This window comes from Ictalurus punctatus, chromosome 21 (assembly GCF_001660625.3).
Source record: "Ictalurus punctatus breed USDA103 chromosome 21, Coco_2.0, whole genome shotgun sequence".
Lineage (NCBI taxonomy): Eukaryota > Metazoa > Chordata > Actinopteri > Siluriformes > Ictaluridae > Ictalurus > Ictalurus punctatus.
In genome coordinates, this window is record NC_030436.2 from 14,988,221 (window position 1) to 15,007,632 (window position 19,412).

The 19,412-nt window shown below is 41.7% G+C and overlaps 1 protein-coding gene across 6 annotated transcripts; it reads right to left on the reverse strand.

The window, feature by feature from the left end:
- Positions 1 to 865: 865 nt before the first annotated feature.
- tmcc1b (transmembrane and coiled-coil domain family 1b) lies at positions 866 to 15,934 on the reverse strand. Of its 6 annotated transcripts, none has more exons than XM_017450888.1 (8): positions 15,854 to 15,934; positions 14,442 to 14,619; positions 11,407 to 11,450; positions 9,648 to 9,913; positions 6,156 to 6,590; positions 3,977 to 4,482; positions 3,649 to 3,784; positions 866 to 2,195 (listed from the first exon to the last, which is right to left on the reverse strand). In XM_017450888.1, exons 4-8 carry the CDS (start codon positions 9,870 to 9,872, stop codon positions 1,881 to 1,883), a joined length of 1,617 nt encoding a protein of 538 aa, XP_017306377.1. In that variant the 5' UTR covers positions 9,873 to 9,913; positions 11,407 to 11,450; positions 14,442 to 14,619; positions 15,854 to 15,934; the 3' UTR covers positions 866 to 1,880. The 6 variants fall into 6 exon arrangements, with proteins under 6 accessions (XP_017306377.1, XP_017306374.1, XP_017306378.1 ...); XM_017450885.1 differs by having other exon boundaries at positions 9,648 to 10,431; XM_017450889.2 differs by lacking the exon at positions 14,442 to 14,619 and having other exon boundaries at positions 15,854 to 15,921.
- Positions 15,935 to 19,412: the final 3,478 nt, after the last annotated feature.

Here is a 19,412-nt window from a genome sequence, read left to right on the forward strand (position 1 = left end):
ACCCATTGTCAGGTGCCACTGTAATGAGATAATCAATGCTATTCACTTCCCCTTTCAGTGGTTTTAACGTTGAACCCGATCAGTGTATATGTAACTATAGGAACTAAAATGCTGTAAACCATAAAAGTAAACTATATTTAATAAAAACATTGTATTTATTTACAAAAAAGCCTTGTTTACAATGTAATAAATTTACTAACACAAGATTACGAAATTACTGTTCATCACTAATATGAATCCCAGATTATATTCGGATGTCATGAAATTTACATGTATAAAAAGAAAAACCATTTAAAGAGGTTTTGAAAAATGCTTACTCTGTGTTACTACTGCTACACATCGCTTTAGTATCACACCAATCTTTCATGTGTCACTCAAAAGGGCAAAGCCGGTTAATGAATGAGTGACCCTTCAGTTCCTTTATGCATTTTAATGAAGAATAATCTCTGAAGAATACTGAACAGGTTTATTAATACTGTGCCCTACCATGTTAATAAACTCTAGCAGTCCTTACATAAATGTTTCAGTTATGATGTTAAACCACTGAACTGAACTACAGACTTCATTTCTCAATAAATTCCTCAGGATGCAATTTGAATATGAACTGGGGAAAATTCAGCCTAACTTTGGTTGGGACATGAGATTGCAAACTGCCTCGATCCCAAAGCCCGACTCTGAAGTACCTTTCTGATGTTGGAAATGTTTCAGAAGTCTACATGATAGATAGCATACAGTAAATCAGGCATGAGTGTTAGTGCTGCTTCTTCGTTCATCATCCTAAGGTCTCCCTGATCAGTTTATATGATATTCATTAACACAGCAGAAATATAATAACATAAATAACACCAAGCCAAACGCAGGACAATTCACTTTTAAAATGGCCCGTTTATTCATTTAATTTTTAAAAAATAAAAACTAAAAAGGACTATTTCATTGTCGCTATAAGAAACAGTACGGAAGCACTGATAGTCTTTGAGCCTTTCAAGCTCTTCAAGTATGTTCATACTGTTTATAGGTTGGAGGCAGTGCCTCGATCAGAGCAGGCCAACAGGGGGCAAAATGGGCAGGGCTAGAGAAGCAAAGGCAGGGAAGCCTGGGTCTTTGATAGGCCAAGAACTTTCTTATTCCGTGGCCCGGTCCAGTACAGCCCAGCTAATCAAACGCAAAACTCACTTGCACAAGCTGAAGCCATTTCTTCCAGTGATGATTGTGCAGAAGTCCTGTCAGCGGCAAAGGGTCATAAGAAAGAGGAATAGGAATAGGGCACACCGCAGCAGGGAGAAAGAGAGATTTAGAGAAAGACAGATGTGCATAGTGAGAGAGACAGAGAGAAAAAGAGAGAGAGAGGAAATTATGGTGAAGGAAGAGAGTAAAAGCAGACTGCATGGCTTAGAAAGGGAAACAAGCTGAGTGATGATAGTGATGAAGGCTATGCTGATGAAGAGAACGTCATCCTGTTTGTACTCGACACAGTCCAGTGTTATTTCAGTGCCGCAAAACCAGATCCTGGTTATTTGCATAAATTTTATACTCTTACTATAATTATACAAGGACATCAAGCAACACAACTTGCATCACTTTCAACACCAAAGGAAAAAAAACCAAAAAAAAAAACAACCAAAAAAAAAAACAACAACTCTGCATTACAATTTTTTTTTTCAGTAGACAGAAAAAAAAAGATCTTCATCAAAATGTAAACAAATTCACTCTTGAGTAAGGAACAAAGCATCAAAATCATCAGTGAGCTCTCTCTTGCGCTCCCCGTTGCGCTCCTTCGTCTGGAGCTTATAGTGGCTGAGGCAGTGCGTTTGTCTCCGGGCCCTTCGACAGGCCCCGTCCTTTCTTTCCCTTCATAAAGCCGATATCTCTTTCCGTGCAGGTCATCTCGAGTGCAGTAAGAAACGGTCCAGGTACTGTGAAATGGCCTCCCAGTTCCTCCAGAGGAAGGCCAGGAGGATGACGAGGAGCAGCGTGGAAAGCGTGCGGCTGCGTGTTTTCATAAGCGGGACCACACAGTTTGCCACCGTCGACACGAACACCAGCAGGACAGCCATGACAGCCAGCAGAATGTTGATGAGCTTGCCGAGCAGGGTGCGTGCCGTGGCGTTCTCCAACCCCTCCAACTGTACCACCTGTTGCTGCTGCTGCTGAAGCTCCATCTTCGAGATGCGTGTCTGGCAGGCCTCCAGCGCCTCCTACAGGCAGCAGAGTGCAAATGCAGTCAATATGAAGCAAGGGAATTTAGCTAAATAAGCAACATGACTGAATGGGGACAACAGTTTTAATGTGTTTAATGCATAACAATTAATGATTAGTATATGTCTATAAATAAGAATTTGAAATGGTTATGTTTGTTTCATAGTAGTGCTTCTCATTACCACTTTTGACTAATTAAAAAAATTTGTCGGCTACGTCTGGTACTACCCTTAAGTCTTCGTCTGGAATCATCAGCTGGTTCATGTTTAGAAAAGTAGAGTCACTGAACTACATTCTACAGACGTAGTCTTGTACTCAGTTCTTTTCACTGAAATACTTGGGTATGAATCTGGACTACCGTCCAGCGGGTGAGAATCCCTGTTTTAAAAGTACAATAGCATGCAACTCAAATAAATCAATTCGATAAAGAGTTTTTTTGTGATTGTTGCAGCCAAAAATGCTTGATTTTGCTGTGGCTTTTTTTTGTTATAAATTTGCAGAGTGTTTTGTGCTTTTTTTTCTGCAAACTACAACCCCGATTCATAAAAATTGGGACGCTGTGTAAAATGTAAATAAAAACAGAATGCAAATCTCATAAACCCATATGTTATTCACAATAGTACGTAGAAAACATATCAAATGCTTAAACTGAGGAAACGTACCATTTTAAGTAAGTGTTACTAAAAAGAAACAGCTGGAGGAACATTCAGCAACTAATTAGGTTAATTGGCAACAGGTGGGTAACATGATTGGGTATAAAAAGAGAATCTTAGAGCGGCAGAGTCTTTCAGAAGTAACAGTTACTTTTCCAGCCTTTTGCTGTCCCGTCCCAACATTTTTGAGATGTGTTGCAGCCATCAAATTCAAAATTACCTTCCTTTTTTCTTAAAATGGTACATTTACTCAGTTTAAACATTTGATATGTTTTCTATGTTCTATTGTGAATAACATATGGGTTGATGAGATTTGCAAATCATTGAATTCTGTTTTTATTTACATTTATTTACATTTTTTATTTACACAGCGTCCAATCTTTTTGGAATTGAGGTTGTACTTGAATTGGTGAAATTGCAAATAGAGTAAATTGTTTTGCACATTCTTTCGCAGTGATGTTTGTTGGTAGATGAGACCTTTTATCTGTGCTCATGTTCGATGTGTGTGAATCAAAGAAGGCTTTGGCTGAATGTGTGTCGTGATGACGTCTCATGACCCGTCTTGGCCGAAATCTGCAGACAATCTGCGGTAATTTTAAAAAATGGCAAGCTCCTCCAAATGTTGCGTAGTTTGGTTGATTTTGTGTTCATTTCTGCAATAGCAAAAATCCTGGAGGGACTGATCAAACTTTCAGTCTTATTGAAAAGCTTATGCAAATACAGCCCCAGTTGTTTGAAAACAATCTGCACATTTCATTTATTTCCCAAATATCCAACATGACAGATGAGGTTTAGTAACCTGTATGTCCCTGGCCCGTTCATAAGACTGGTACGCGATTTTTTCTTCCATGCTGGCCAGCTCCTGCTTCAGGTTGAGAATTTCATTCTGATGGAGCTCTGTGAGATCATTCAGCTGCTCCTCTAGACGTTCACATCTGTTCGCACGCGCACACACACACACACACACAAAAGGTGGGCTTTACATGGACAACACATGCTTAAATTGGATTTTTAAGTCAACAGTTTATTGATTTCATCCATCCAAGTCCCATTTCACTTTTAGTCACAGACTAGAATATATAAATGTATATCAGGCTTCCGAAGTGTTTCAGTGTGTCGGTGTGTACCTGTATCTTTCCTCCTGCAGGGCTTGCATGATAAGCGTGTAATCCCTCTGATAGTGGCTCTTCAGATTCTCAAACGACTCCTCCAGCCGGCTCTGGTTCTCCCGCAACTCCTGGATCTCATGAAACAGAGTGTCAAGCCCTGAGGCCTGGCCTTGCTCCAGCATGTTGCCCTTAGAGCTCGGGGGTCCTCCGGGGGCTCCGGTGGTGCTGTTGGCACCTGCCGAGCCTGATGTGGCGCTCGAGCAGTCGTCCTCGCTGCCGTACTTGGGGCTGGACTGCAAATGTCCAGGTGCTAGGGCTCTAGTGGCTGATGCCCCGGGCCCTGGTACCACACCTGGCATGGCCTCGTCACCCTGCGTCTCGTCCAGAGAGTCTTTTAGGGACGAGATGTTGTCCGCACTGCCGAATTTGTTGCGGATGAGCGAGGCGAACTCACGGGGTTTCGAAACAACAGCGCCTGCAGCTGAGTGAGTGGCCTGGGAGAAGCTGGAGAGACCTCCGGTCACCTGACAAAGACATGTAAGCAATTTATTGACTGCAATGTAACTATATAAACTTTTAGAACTTGGTTATAAAATAACAACCATGAAAACAGAAACAGGACACAAGAGAAATACCAAATGACACTACAGCAAATTCCAGCTCTTTCTGCATCAGGTAACAAATTACCATTTTTGAATGAAGATAAAAACTTTGCTTTATTATTATTCATTTCATGTCGTAGTATTTATTATATGGTTTCATTTAATTCCTTTTTATTACTTTTGCTTGTAATTAGTTTGTAAAGCTACAGTGAGATTTTACTGCATTTTATTGGCTGGCTGCCATTAGCCAAGCTTCCAGATACCAGCGTTTAATAAACACAGAAAGCTCGCCAGTCTGTGTATTTTAAAGTCATCATTCAATGACAAATACAGTTGTGCTCATAAATTTACATACGCCTTGCAGCATCTGCAAAATGTTAATAATTGAAAAAAATAAATAAATGAGAGGAATCATTAAAATCACATTTTTTAAGTACTGCCCTAAATAAGCTATTTCACACAACAGATGTTTACATATAGTCCACAAGACACAATAATAACTGAATGTACGCTAATGAACCAGTTCAACAGTTTACATACGCTTGATTATTAATCCTGTGTGTCGTCACCTGGATGATCAGCGACTGTGTTTATGTTTTGTGATGGTTGTTCACGAGTCCCATGTTTGTCCTGAGCAGTTCAACTGCCCACTGTTCTTCAGAAAAACCCTCCAGGTCCTGCACATTCTTTACTTTTCCAGCATATTCTGCTACTTTACCCCTTTCCAACAGTGACTATATGATGTTGAGATCCATCTTTTCACACTGAGAACAACTGAGGGACTTGTACACAACTATTACAAAAGGTCCAAACATTCACTGATGTTCGAGAATGCAACACGATACATTAAGAGCCAAGGGGGTGTAAACTTTTGAACTGGATGATTGGTGTAAATCGTTATTATATTGTTTAATTATCATGGTTTTTTTTCCCATTTAGTACTGCCCATGCAAATTATATTTTGTTTGTTTTTTTCCCATTTAGTACTAAGTAGGCAAATTATATTTACTACTATTACTACTTCAATTTTAAGAGCTATTTTGTGTCAGGACATGTAATCCCAATCTAGTTCATTTCAGTTCCAGATACAATACATAATGCCTAAAAGTTCAAGCAAGGTGAATACTTATACAATTCACTGTATAGTGCTTATCTCTATATGACACAAGCACATTCCAAACTACAAAATGTAAGTCTAGGAAGGCACATCACAGAAGCGTAATAGCTCCACTTTACCTTTTCCTGCACTAATATTTTCAGGACATTTGAGTCTTTTTCTCAGATCTTGCTTTAGATTTTATTTGATAATCCATTAAGAGTTCATTAAGATAGAAGTAATGAAGAGTCTTCAGGGCTTAAAATATGCAATAAGGTGTTCCAATAAGGTTCTGTTTTAGCCCATTTTTTTTACCGCTCCTTGGACATTTAAGTACACTTAAGGATGATTTTCATTTCTGTTCTGATGACACATTTATATGCATCAGTTCTTCAGTTGTAAAGCATGCTCAAACTGAAAAGTGCTATATTAATAAATAGCAATTTCCATGAACAACATACGTTCCGTAGTGAAGACCCATAAGTATGATGAAAAGTACCTTGGCGCCGACGTCCTTCAGGCCCTGGTGCATGTCACGCAGCACGTCTTTGGGCTGGCGCGGGATTCCGTTGTGCTCCACCTCCCTCAGCTTGCGGTGGTAATGCTCCAGCTTCCTCTGTAGCTGCTGGATGGTCTGTGCTGACTTCTGATTCTTCTTCTCAAATACTTGCTTGATGCGTGCACTCTGCTGTTTGTCAGCATTGTTGGCCAGCTTCAGGTACTCGGCTACGTTGTCGTCACGTGCCGTCTGCTCGATCTTGATCTGCTCCGTGAGCTTGAGGATCTTCTGCTGCAGCTGTGAAATGGCTTGTTTGGTGCGCTGCGGGTCGGGAGTACTGTCCACCGAGTCTATGCCGTACGCACCACCGCCATCTGAGCTGCTGGACAGAGCGTTCGGGGACGCGGCCAAGCCAGACACCTCTAGACGATCCACCTGAGAGAGAGAGAAAGAAAGAAAGGAGAGGAAGTAATAGAAAGAAAGAGAGGCAAGCAAGGAAAAAAAAACAAAACAAAACAAGAAAGAAACAGAAAGGAAGGACAAAAGTTAACAATGTCACATTCCTGCGTAATGACAAAATCAATACAAAGCTTCATAAAATCAACCACGAAATCAATCAAATCACCATGACAGCGAGCACACTCCCGGCACAGGCCATGACAGAGCACACACGCTGCAGTCACACTTCCACATGTCGTATGAAGCAATGTGCAACACTCGCAAGAGACTCTGACTGGACCTCTGTACTATGACAAGACTCCTGCAATCCTCAGAGATAACACTTGAAGCTCGGATCACTGATAAAGCAGCATACTGCTCCACATTAAAAAGCACAGCATTAGAAACAGAATAAACACCACCTCAGCTTGAAATACAGAACTCCAAATACAAAGCACGATTTCAGAATTTTAATATGCGCTACGACCTTCTACACCTCCCATCCCAAACAAAAATAGGTTCAGCTGGGGTGGGCGATATAATAAAAACACCTACAATAAACATTTTTTTAAATAAATATGAATATAAAACTGTTATAAATATACTGACAATATCCGCAATATCTCAGAAAAGTGTACTGTGGCAAATTTATAACTTAGTATATCAATATAATATCATCATATTGCCCAGCTATTGGTTGGCTAAACTGAACTCGAAATAATTTGATCTAGTTTCCTTGAAGGGTTATATTCAGTCGGACAGGGAGGGAATTTTTTTTTTTTTATTGCCATCCATTAAAGTAGTTTCAGTGCCTGGTACGAGTGTTCATGTAGCTATCATTCGTTTTATTACACAGAAACTGCTATAAAAGCACCTAGCAGCATGATGTCATTCTACACAGGGTATGTAAACTACCTGTAAACCTGTTAAGACCCCAAGCAGAGATGCCTTTATATGAATCAAACATCATACTTGGTGAATCCGCCTTCAGCCTGGGTTCTTTATCTCGCACCCCACGGTTCGGTTTGATTAGGAGTGTGGTAAAGCCTCTTAGTAAGCTGACTTAGCGTGTTGAGTGGCTATGAAGTACATCTTAATAATGCAAGAATGGTGGAAAAATACAAGGCTTAAGAACCTGTCCAATTACTTCAGTAATGATAACAATGCCACTGACTACAAACTGATGTGTGCAATCACTTTTTTACAAATAACTACAAATATAATCCCAGACAGTAAAAATTATTAATTAGCCCACCAGCATTGAAAGTTCCAGCATGCTACCAAATCCCATGGTTTACTAAGCTAAAAATGGTAGCCACTAAACCATTCCAGATTCAGTTCCCCATTGCTGTTATAATAAAACCTCCACTCTTCTGGGAAGGGTTTCCACTAGATTTTGGAGCGTGGCTGTTGGGATTTGTGCTCATTCAGCCACAAGAGCATTAGTGATGTCACTGATGTCGGGTGAGGAATCCTGGGACACAGTTCGCATGTTTATTCATCCAAGAGGTGTTCAGTGGGGTTGACGTCAGGGCTCTGAGGAGGTCACGACTGTTCTCCCACTCCGACCTTGGCTAACTGTGTCTTAATGGAGCTTGATTTATATGGGGTAGTTCCAGTTATGGGAAATTGTATTGCTACAGTATCCTATATAATTGTGTGCTTCCAACTTCATGGCAACAGTTTGAGGGAGAGCCACATATGGGTGTGATAGTCAGGTATCCACATACTATTGGCCATATAGTGTTTGTACTTGACTTATTAGGTTTCCTCTGGGTTTCCACATAGCTGCATAAATCATCGGTCATCAGTTCACACTAATCAATCCAATAAGTAAAAAAAAAAAAACACTGTGCTAGATCACAGCTCGACCAATATGTATAGTTAGGCATTTGGTGGGATTCGGAACGAGAAGTGTGCACTGTAGTCGTCAAAGTGCCCCACACCACCATGACACTCGTTACGTTTAAACATAGCTTCACCCCAAATTAAAACTTTCATTTTGCGAAAATCACCCAGGAGTAGGGTTTTTGTTTTCTTTTTCTGGTTGCTGAACCTACTCGAACAACAGGCAACTAAAGATTTATAAAATAAATAAGTAAGTAAATAAATAAATAAATAACAGCATGAACACAAAATCTGCTTGATGCAGGTGCCCTGGCTTGCGATTTGTTCCTGTCTGATTTCTGCAACTATCCACGCTGCACCTCATTTATAGTCTGTGGGACGTCTGACAAACACTTGAGCCTGCCATTCCAGCACAGACAGACATTCTGGATGGTTCCACCAAGCTCTATCAATACCAGGTGAGTCACAAGACTCCTATTACCAGTCCCCTCTGCAGTAGTACTTGGAAGACCAACACACTGCAGGGACAGAAAGATGAACCATGGTATCTCCAATACACAGCAAAGCAGCACCATCTGCTGGGAAAACGAAACCTCAGGCCCTTTAGAATAAAAAAAAGTGATCAGGTACCTGGATTCCAAATCCTGGTGCAAAATAAAACGTGCAAGGCATTCATTGGCTTTATTACTGCCTAGTTTGCTTATCTGGAGTACTCCCTTTGACTGTGCAATTTGCCTAGGCTTTGAAAACATAGTAATCTTAGATAAGTTCTACAATCTTCTCAGAAAAGCCTGTCATTGGATAAAAAAAATCTGGTAACCTGCTTTAAGGACACGAATCCTATTATTGGCATGAAAACGCTGGGAGTAAATGAGGCATGCTAATGACGTGAGTTCTTGTTAAACCTTATACAACCATTGCTGTGGTGTGATGCGGAACACCAAAAATACAGTGTTCACACCTCCAATCTTGTGACCGTACACTGGTAGTAAATGAGCATGCATAGTTAAGAACAAGCATCATTACAGAAATTGCTTTTTTCAGTTTACATCCTACAGGAGGAAGCAGAATGGAGTAGCTATGAACTTGATCTAAGGCCACAAAAAGCATCTCTGAACACTCTAACTGGATCTGTAATTAACAGAGTCCATTTTGGCCACAGTGAATAAAGAAATTTGATTAATAAAAGAGGTTTTTATGACTTACTCTGTCTGATTCCTCGGTGGAGTGATACCCGGAGGTCAGGAGCATGTCGACAAAGGCAGGGCTGCTGGGAGTGTCCGTGGTGGAGGACGACCGTGGGCGTCCAGCCTGCATCAAAGCCTCCTGGGTACTGCGCCGATGGATCTGGGGGCTGCCTTTCTGGGGGGGCTCCCCTCCCCCCCCAGTCTTGCTGCGGCGACTCTGCAGGCTGGTCCCTCGCTTCATCATGGGGGGAGCACCTCGGATCTGCTGCAGCACACGGCTCAGAGCTGCGGGGGGGGTGGAAGTGGAAGTGGGTGCGAGGTCAGAGTCAGGAGGCGTGATGTTAGGGGCGGAGGCTTCCCCCAACTCTGACCCTGCCTCTGCTGCCTCAGGTGCAGAGCTCGCAGAGGAAGAGGAGAGGTCTTGTGGCACGACGGATGAGCGCCGGCGCTGGGGTTGGAAGAGCTGCTTCAGGCCATGGCCGAGCACGCCCATGTTCTCCAGGGCATTCTGAGTAATTTTAGACAAGCTGTGCTCAGCCTCAGAAGCCCTCCTGCTTGCCCCCGGCTCAGCTCGAGCCCCGGAGTCTGGCTCCTCCGCGACAGGTTGCTCGCTAGCGCCCTGATCCATCTCAAGGCTGCCAGGTTCAACTTAGAGGGTCGGCATAGGTGCAGGGTCTAACTAAGCCCCGCCACCCCTAACCTTCTGACAGGCAGATTCAAAAGCCGGGAAGCAGGGGGCTTGGCACTCGGGTGGATTCTGTGAGCGTGCATGCATCTGTGGATTGGCTCAAAGTCATGCTCGTCTACCACAGAAGGAAAACAACATGGATTGTGACACATGCAGCACTGAGTGATGGCACACAAGCAGCAAATACAGCAAAGCTCAAGCTAAAAACAAAACAAAGCAGAAGCACTTTGGTTGGCTTGGAGACATTAGGGTGTGGCATTCTTTTCACCTAATGAGGTGTCAGGTTCCTCAACTGATATCATTAGGATATGACTCATTGCTTTGCCAATACAGCAAGTCTTAAGTCAGAGAACAAACATGCCAAACCTGTATGATTCTCAAGGCCAAGGTACTATCGGAGCAATTGCTACACTAATAATGACGCACTCTGCTAAGCAGTCTACAGTCATGGGTGGTGATGTGACAAAACATCTACTAAACAATTGGAGCTATGAATTTCTGCAGTGCTCACAGGGTCTTTATTGAATTTAACGAAAACGACACGTCTGTGGTTTAATATATGATTTGTCTTCCTATAAACATATTCTTATATATCAAAATATTCTTAAAATCGGTTATAAAAACTGATTATCCAGAATCCGATCCCTTCAGCAAGGTTCACTGCAGAAATTCACCCTCGATCTACTGTTAATTACTCTTGAGGATGACATCAAAAGCACAAACACAAGTTAAAGCAGCGTTTTAGTGTCTGTGAGTCATGTGGGTTACATGGCGTGTGAATTGGGGCAAACTTAGGCAGCAATTTCTCACTGGAGATATGAGGAGCCAGTGACCCTGGTACTTTCGCCAAGGCACTTTTCCAGGAAGTGCAAAACGTTGCGCTCTTAATCGTAACCATATTAACACTGTAGCATGTTTCATACATTGTAATAACATCCTGTAATTCAACACTAAACATTTCAGAGAATATTTGGCAGAGAAAACATCAACCCACACAGTACACTTTTTTTTTTGGATGAACAAAGAAGAAAACACACAGTTCTGCATAACAGTGAAGAAAAAAGAGAGAGAAATGGACAGTGTTGCTTACCATCGGCCCAGCCCGGCCTCCTCTGGCTCTCAATTCAGGAATGGCTATGGAAGAAAATGGACGCTGTTGTCAGATTCACTGGACTAGACGTCATCCAATAACCAGTCTATTCTACACCCATGCATATCAGAAATCAGTGAATGAAACATTAGACAGGCAGAGTAATTCACAGCGGTGTATAAAACAGGCCGAATTGCAGCATTTTGAAGCTCCTGAACCCATGCTACTACTGACTACTTACTCCAGTAGATTTATAAGCCTGCTGCAACCTGACTAGACGAACATTCTAGAAGTTCTTGGCTGATGTTCATAAAGCTCGAGAACGCTGAAGCGAGATCACGTTAACAAATCTCAAATATGATCTCGAATCAACAGTCTACCTTGCACCTCTACCTTGTCTTTAAAAAACTGTGTTTACATTTCAATTATTGATTAGTAATTGAACACACTCAAATCCCAAAAGGCTTGTCGTTCACTATATATGCTGACTAAAGTGGGCAGGGCTTGTCAACTGGCTGACAGAGGTCCAATCAGTGGACAAAATTAAGCAGTTGAAAAAATACCATCAACCAAAATACTATAGCAGAGGCTCTCAATGTATGAAAAAAAACAACAACAACAACAACAACAACAACAACAATCCTGCCCTGTAGTTCAGCGAACCCAGTTTTCTAAACATAAACCGTAGCGGACATCTAATTCTTCCAACACACGTGAAGCCAGCCATCCACATCTTTTCGAACTAGCTGCTCATGCAGTGTCTCAGGACAGCATTAAAAAACACTCTGAGGAAAGTGCTGTCTGGCCTCTTCCGCGTACACGAGCTCACAGACCACTGCAAATACCTAGAGCCGCTGTGATTAACAGTGGAGAGAGTGTGCCATTCCTCCCACTTAAAGAGCACGACCAGATTTGCTCCTTTGGAACCAACGTAACGTGCTATATTTGCAATTTCAACACATTCTGAGACTCAGCAGCACTGCCTTTCAAAGAACGAGGCCTTATATAGCAGAAAACACAGACCTTTTTCCTGTGGCCTGCCAGCAAACACAGCGTCCTGCCACACTGCTAAAATATAAAGACGTATTACATTCCAGTCATCATCAGCTGATTAAGCTTTCAAAAAAAAAAAAAAAAGCATGCAAAAGATACCGCACTAGCCAAAATCATACACTTCAGCACACTAACACACAAAGTAAAGGCCTTTACCTGAGGAACAACAAAGAATTGACCAACTCCAAACATCTCCCAGCTGACACCGCGGATGACTCAGAGCTGTTCTTCAGTTACTCAACCTGGAGTTTGTGTCCGTTTTTAAAATGTCAGTCCGAAGCCCTTTACAAGCCTACACAATCGATTAGTCTTTCAGGCCGAGCTGCACGGAGACGTATCCTTGATTAACACGAGAGACATGCTGAGCAACGTACGTGAACTGTCAGTGACGGCCCCAGCGTGTTCAATAATTAATTAACCAGATAAACAGCGACATGTTACATCTGCACCCTTAGCACAGCTATCGCGTACCGTACCTGAAACGCCCCAAGGGAAGAATTGTTCTATGAAAAAAAGGTAAATGTACATAAACAATTAGCTGGAGAAATGAGTCATGGTCCCCATATCCTGTTTAAAAAAAAAAAAACCACACCCAATGGCGTGTACACATAGACCAAGGGCAGTGCATTTTGTGTGGATGAAGTGGGTCAGCTCAATCTCTGTACGACTCTCTCCCCCAGTCTTACTCACACAGCTCGTCAAGGTCAGATCAGAGATCAGCAGGAGCGGCTGGTAAAAACGAGCTAGCACGGCTACCCCACCCCCGTTTCCTCAAAGCGGATTATTTTAGACTTTTTTTTTTTTTTGTGGACCCAAGAACACCACAGAATGAGATAAAGATGCAAGGTTGGGGCTGATTTCCTGATTTCAAGCCCAGACTGTAGATTCATGCAGCCTATTAATGACAGTCATGTAGGGCTGGGCGATTTATCGATATAAAATCAAGATCATGATAAATGATTACACGAAACACTTTTCTGAGATATCGTTGGTATGGTGATGTTTTGTTTTTTAATCATTACAAATGAAATTGTACTGAATGGATGCTGTTGATTTGACGTCTTTCTTTCTTTCCTTTTTTTTTTTAAATCTTAATCTTCTTTGTCTATGTAGGCGTTACAGAAAAGTAGCATCATAATCAGTTTACCGTGAGTCCTCAAGTATCGTGATATAATATTTTTGTCATATCGCCCAGCCCTACAGCCATGTCAGGTGATTACACAGTTTTAAAACACACCCGAGCTTTCATGTGCATTCGGGCTGACATTTCTCAACACGCGTCATCACCAGTGACTGAAAACACGTATGTGACATACGGGCGGATTGTTTACTCTATTTTTCCACAAGAAAGTAAACAAAGTGCACATTGTCTAATCAAAGAACAAACGACATAAAAGGAGAGTTTATTGTGGGATTTTTTTTGTGTTTTTTTTGATCATTCAAGCAGTTTGAATGAAAAGAATACACCTTTCTCGTTTACCACGTTCGGTATTCGGAGGAAACGTGGCACAAACACGGTAGAGAACTACAGAAACCAGAAATCGTTGCTGTCTGTCTGTTTTAAAAGTGTGTGCAATAGTTTGGCTCACGTCATTCTCATTACACAATCGATGGGAACATGTGATATATTAATGCATCGTTCAACCCTAATAGCTTCACTGTCGAGCTATAGACAGATATCAGATTTCAGCCCTCCCATCTAATATCACATACAGTCGCCAATAAAGATCAGTGTGTGTGTGTGTGTGTGTGTGTGTGTTTATACGAGCACATACCCTCACATAAGGGATGGTGATAAACCGCCTACTATGGACAGCAATACAGAACAGAAGCTATTAAACGTAATTAAAAACAAAAAGCGCCTGACACCTCTCCTCGGTAGACTTTCTCTTTCCCTCTGACTGCGCAAGTCAGAAGCCAGCTCTCACAACATTGTGACCGCTTTCACTAAACGACAACATAATTAATAACCCGCACCGTACCTCGTCCCATTCATCAGTTCGCCCGCTCGGTCATCTCCATTTAGAAAGACGGCGTGAATTAATCCTAGCGGGTAATCCAAAATAATCTCATCAGGTCGGAGACGAGAACTGCCACTCGATCCAGATGGGATGGAGTAGTTCTTCTTGTTCCTGTCGACTAGCCTGGCGATATTACATGCTGAAAAACATTACACAAGACGTTACACAAGAATCGGAGCACCAAAACCTGTCGGGTCATTAAATAAGAGAGGATCGGGGCGGAAAAAAGAAAGGAAGAAAAAGCAGCACTTGTACTGCTGCTCACTTCAGGTCACGTCACGTTATGTCTCGGGATTGACCGCAGGTGAAACGTAACGTCTGCATGTGTTAATCGCGTGCATTAATCATCTGATCGAGGCAGTAGAGACGAAAAGTACTGCGCATGGGGTTACACCACATACAATATTTGAGCACCAAATGCAACGTAGACATGCACAGACAGAAGCCAGGGGTCTGATTATGTCCGATCACTAATTGTATCAGGAGAAAAAAAAATAAAAAATTTTTCAAAAATCACTAGAGTATTGATCACTACAGGCTGTCTAGGACTAGTCTCATATGTATGGCAATGTCTCAGAGATCTGAGCTGAAATGGAACATCTTTTTTTCTATCCATGATATTAATGGTATCTCATCATGATTAATGTGTCAATCATCTGATCAAAATCTCACGCTGGGATTGATAATGCATTCATCAGTGTAGCCCTGATGGCCAGTTTACGCCCTTTTGACTAGCTTGTAGTTCAGAGAAGATGCCTACGGATCTGATCAGATTCATCTGCATGCATTTAACTTAACATCACATCACACCTGCATCAGCTTCATTTATGAGCATGACACTTGTCGAAATGTTATCAGGTCCGTGTATGGTTCCATCTGAATAGCTAGGATTGCTAAGGTTAGGTAGCAAGACACCTGTCTCACGATTATTTGAGCGGTTGTAACGCCAGTATGGAGACACGTAGGGCATCTAGCTATCTTTAAATCGTTTGACAGCCGTGTCAAAACCATCCTGAAGCTACGGAAGCTGGGACACTGGTCTGATTGTTGGACCCGAGATACCACGGTAATGTCAATGCCACTGACGTCTCATACACGTCTTGCTTGCTAGCTACCATCCAGCCTAAGCTACCTACACTAGCCAAAGTCACGCTTAGTGCAGTGTCTATTCCGGCTAAACATGCTAACTCAGCTTAGCTTAGCTAAGAGCCAGAGAGATGCTAAGTCGAGTTAGCATGCTAAGGGCAGCAGAACACGGCTCGGCACATCAACTGAGCCAGCGACTGTGCTGAATTATGTCAAGAGTAATGTCAAGGAACGGTTATTTCACCCTGTTTGTTATTTGGAGAGAATATAACGCGATACAAACTTACGTGAGCCCTGAGAGGATTGCGCCGAATGACCGTTCATTTCATTTCTCCCGTTGAGCCACTCCCATGATGACGTCAGCAGCGCGCACGTAAAAGGAGCGAGAGCACGCCATGCATAATGCCATGCAATACACTCGCCCCAAACCTACCCGGTTTACACTCTCACCCTGTTCCGATTATTTTGCTGATTATGCTTTCTGAAATTATACCATACATGTAAATAGCTCTGATCTGAACCCCCCCCACAACCCAAGTATCCAATATGGGTCACATTAGAAGAAGAAGCCTTTATTTGTCACATACATTAAAGAACAGTGTCCCAGCTTTTTTTTTTTTTTTTTTTTGGAAGGGTGCAGGATCAGGCAGGATGCAGCACCTCTGAAGTAGATAGGGTTAAAGGCCCAACAGTGGCAGCTTGGCAGTGCTGGGGCTTGAACCCCCAACCTTCCCATCAATAACCCAGTTGAGTCAAATTCCGAAAGTACCTGGACACCTGACCATCACACCCATATGTGCTCTTTCTCCAAATTGTCCTAGCGAGCACACAATTGTATAGAATGTCTTTATATACTCTAGCATTACGATATCCCTTCAGTGGAACTAAGAGGCCCCAACTTGTTTGATCACGGCAATGCACTTGTGCACAAAGCGTGGTTCATGAAGACACCGTGTGGAAGAAATCAACTGATCTACACAGAACTCTGACCTCAACCTCACTGAACACTTTTGGGATGAACTGGAACGCCAACTGTGCGCCAGGCCTGAACACTTAACACCAGTGCAACTTCATTAATGCTCTTGTGATCCCCACGGCCATGCTACAAAATCAAAAAGAGTGGAGGCTTTTATATCCCAGGGGGAATGGCTATGGGCAGCTCTGTGTTACTGCCCATGGTTTTGAAATGGGCACATATGGGTGTGATGGTCAGGTGTCCACATAATTTCGGCCATACCGTGTATATCTGATATCCAGTTATTCGTCATCACATCTAAACACTCATATCCAATCATAATTGTTTTGCAATGATAGGCTAGACCAAAATCTGTTGGTGCTCAAACAGCCTTCATGAAGCATGGAGGGTAATCACAGAAGTCCAGATTTAAAAAAAAAAAAAAAAAAAAAAGGCTTATCAATTTGTGAGGGGATACAACCATTCAAAACAACAACAATAACAACAAAAAAAACCCTTCAGAAATGACAGAATCCAGACTACATAGACATGAGAGAGCAAACATACAGACAGTCCTCGCTTTAATGTAAAATTAAAGACCTTGAAATAAAATACCTCAATAATCACTGAGTAAAAAAACAGAATCGCTTGTCTTTTGTATAACCACGCCGATGCTACTGGGAAAACGTTCTAAAAAGTCATTTTTAGCCTAACACATTTTGTTGGGGAATGAGTTAAACACAAGAAGTGGATATGGTTCAGGTCTCTCATATATGTAAACAGACAAGACCAAAAAAAACAAAACGATTTGCATCAAAATATCAGAATTGTGCATTAAGGACCACATAGTATATGCAACCATACAGAACACACCACTGAACAGGAAATTCATAAAATGTCTCATGCACTTCACACACTTACATTTAATGGTATTAGTGAATCCCTTGTTTCTATATTCTCCATATGGCAGCATAGCACCTCTGCAAACCATAGCCTATGAACCAATACCATCTTCCCACTAGACTATTCTAGGTAATCATCACCATGGAAACAGGTTTATACTCAAGGAAAACACGACCAGAGCCCTGTTTTCTGATTTCTTCTTATTTAAAAAAAAAAAAAAAAAAAAAAAAAAAGTTCAGATATACAACATGTAAAATGCCATTAAGAGTGAGTTGTCAGATGTGATTTAATTTGGAAAATTTGGGAAGGGATTTGTGAACTCCATGCTAATGTCCATGGTTTTGGAATATGAATGTGGTGTCCATAAGGTAGACTGCAAACATTATTTCATTGGTGCTGAAACCAAGGAGCTGCATGGAGAACAATGCAACACCAGTTACATGTTACATCGAAGTGTATGTAGACATGTAAAAGGTACTGTCTTAGCTTCAAGTTGGATACAGGAGCTCAAATAATGTCTTTAATGACCTGAAGACCTAGGCTACATGATACTGAAGTAAAATCACAGGGTATGCAGGAACTGATATTTCAGTTAAAGCATATTAGACATACAAGGATATAGGCCGTACTAAGTTTAGCAGCATTTTACAGACAGAAACAAGATTCTAATATTTGAAAGTGCACCAGGAACAGACTACGATAGTTTGATGCAAAAGTACAGTATAGTTCAAAGGACAGGGTTTGTCTGCCGAATGAGCACACTATTTGAATAGAAAATAATTGTGCCTCCTGTAATGCACCCTTTTGCATTACTGGACAAATTGAAGGTGGAGGTGGACAGAACAGAAATTCTTGGAGTTATTCAGAAAATTGATAAGCCAACTTGCTGGTTACAGTGGATGCGAAACAAGAGAATAATTAATACAAAACATTTCAAACTTCAGACACAGGAGGATCTAATGTTTCCATATGCAAATGTAAAATATTTTAGTAATGTAGATACACCTTCTGGATTTTGGCAATAAAATTGAATGAGGCCATGCTACTAGTCAGTTACAGTTTCCTAAAGTAAACTTTTCAATTGTGTAAGCTCTTGAGGTATACTATAAGATCATTTATTTAGTCTACAAAAAACACTGAAGGTGAGAACATGTCCACTGATGGCATTATTATTATAAATGGAGGGACAAAGGGAGACCACGATCACAGACTCAGACAGGTCTTGGGAGTTACTCGTAGTGCAAAAATGAAACCGACCAAAAAAATGCCAGCTGGGTGTGTCTGAACTGACATTCATGGGTGACATGAAGCAGTGAGATTGTCTGACCTGATCCAGGAAAAGTGCCAGCCAATCTAAACATGCCAGTTCAAAAACTGAGAAAGTTCATACCTAACCATGCAGAAAAGACTGCACTATAGACATAAAAGAAAAGAAAGATGCATGATACTGGGAAAAACTCAGGAAAGTGTTGTATGGTTTTAGGACCCAGGAAAGTTCATGTATACTGCAGACATGCTGTCCAGAGCTGAAGATCCAAAGCAGCTGAAGAAGTTCAAGCCAATGTGGCTATGGTGACCTCAGCACTACCCATAACAGATGCAAAGATGTAGCCGATTAACCATAAGGCTGAAATGGACGACACCCTGAGTCAACTTGAACAGGTTGTGTTAACTGGGTGTTTATGGTAAGATTGTTGTATTGCAATGCTTGGGGCATCAGTTGAGTAATCCAAATGAGCCACTACTGCCACATCCAGTTCCTAAGTGTCCATATCAGAAAGCAGAAGACCTGTTCACTTTTTTACAGCAAAGATTGTTGGATAGTCATTGACTTATTGGTTGGAGTCCAACTTTTCCAGACATGAAGTGCCAACAGAAGTGTTGACTGATAAAAGCCCCAGTTTAGCAATGTGGAAATTAGGATTAGAGCCTGGGAGCCTTTGTAACACATTTTTCACTATCCATTGACTTTGGAGAGGTTGTCTGCA

Excerpts from the sequence above, each read along its gene's own strand:
- tmcc1b (XM_017450885.1), bottom strand. The coding sequence starts at position 10,256 with ATGGATCAGGGCGCTAGCGAGCAACCTGTCGCGGAGGAGCCAGACTCC. Across the intron at positions 6,591-9,647 it reads CCACCGAGGAATCAGACAGA|GTGGATCGTCTAGAGGTGTC; the intron begins GTAAGTCATAAA and ends TCTCTCTCTCAG. Across the intron at positions 2,196-3,648 it reads AACGGGCCAGGGACATACAG|GAGGCGCTGGAGGCCTGCCA; the intron begins GTTACTAAACCT and ends TGCTGCCTGTAG.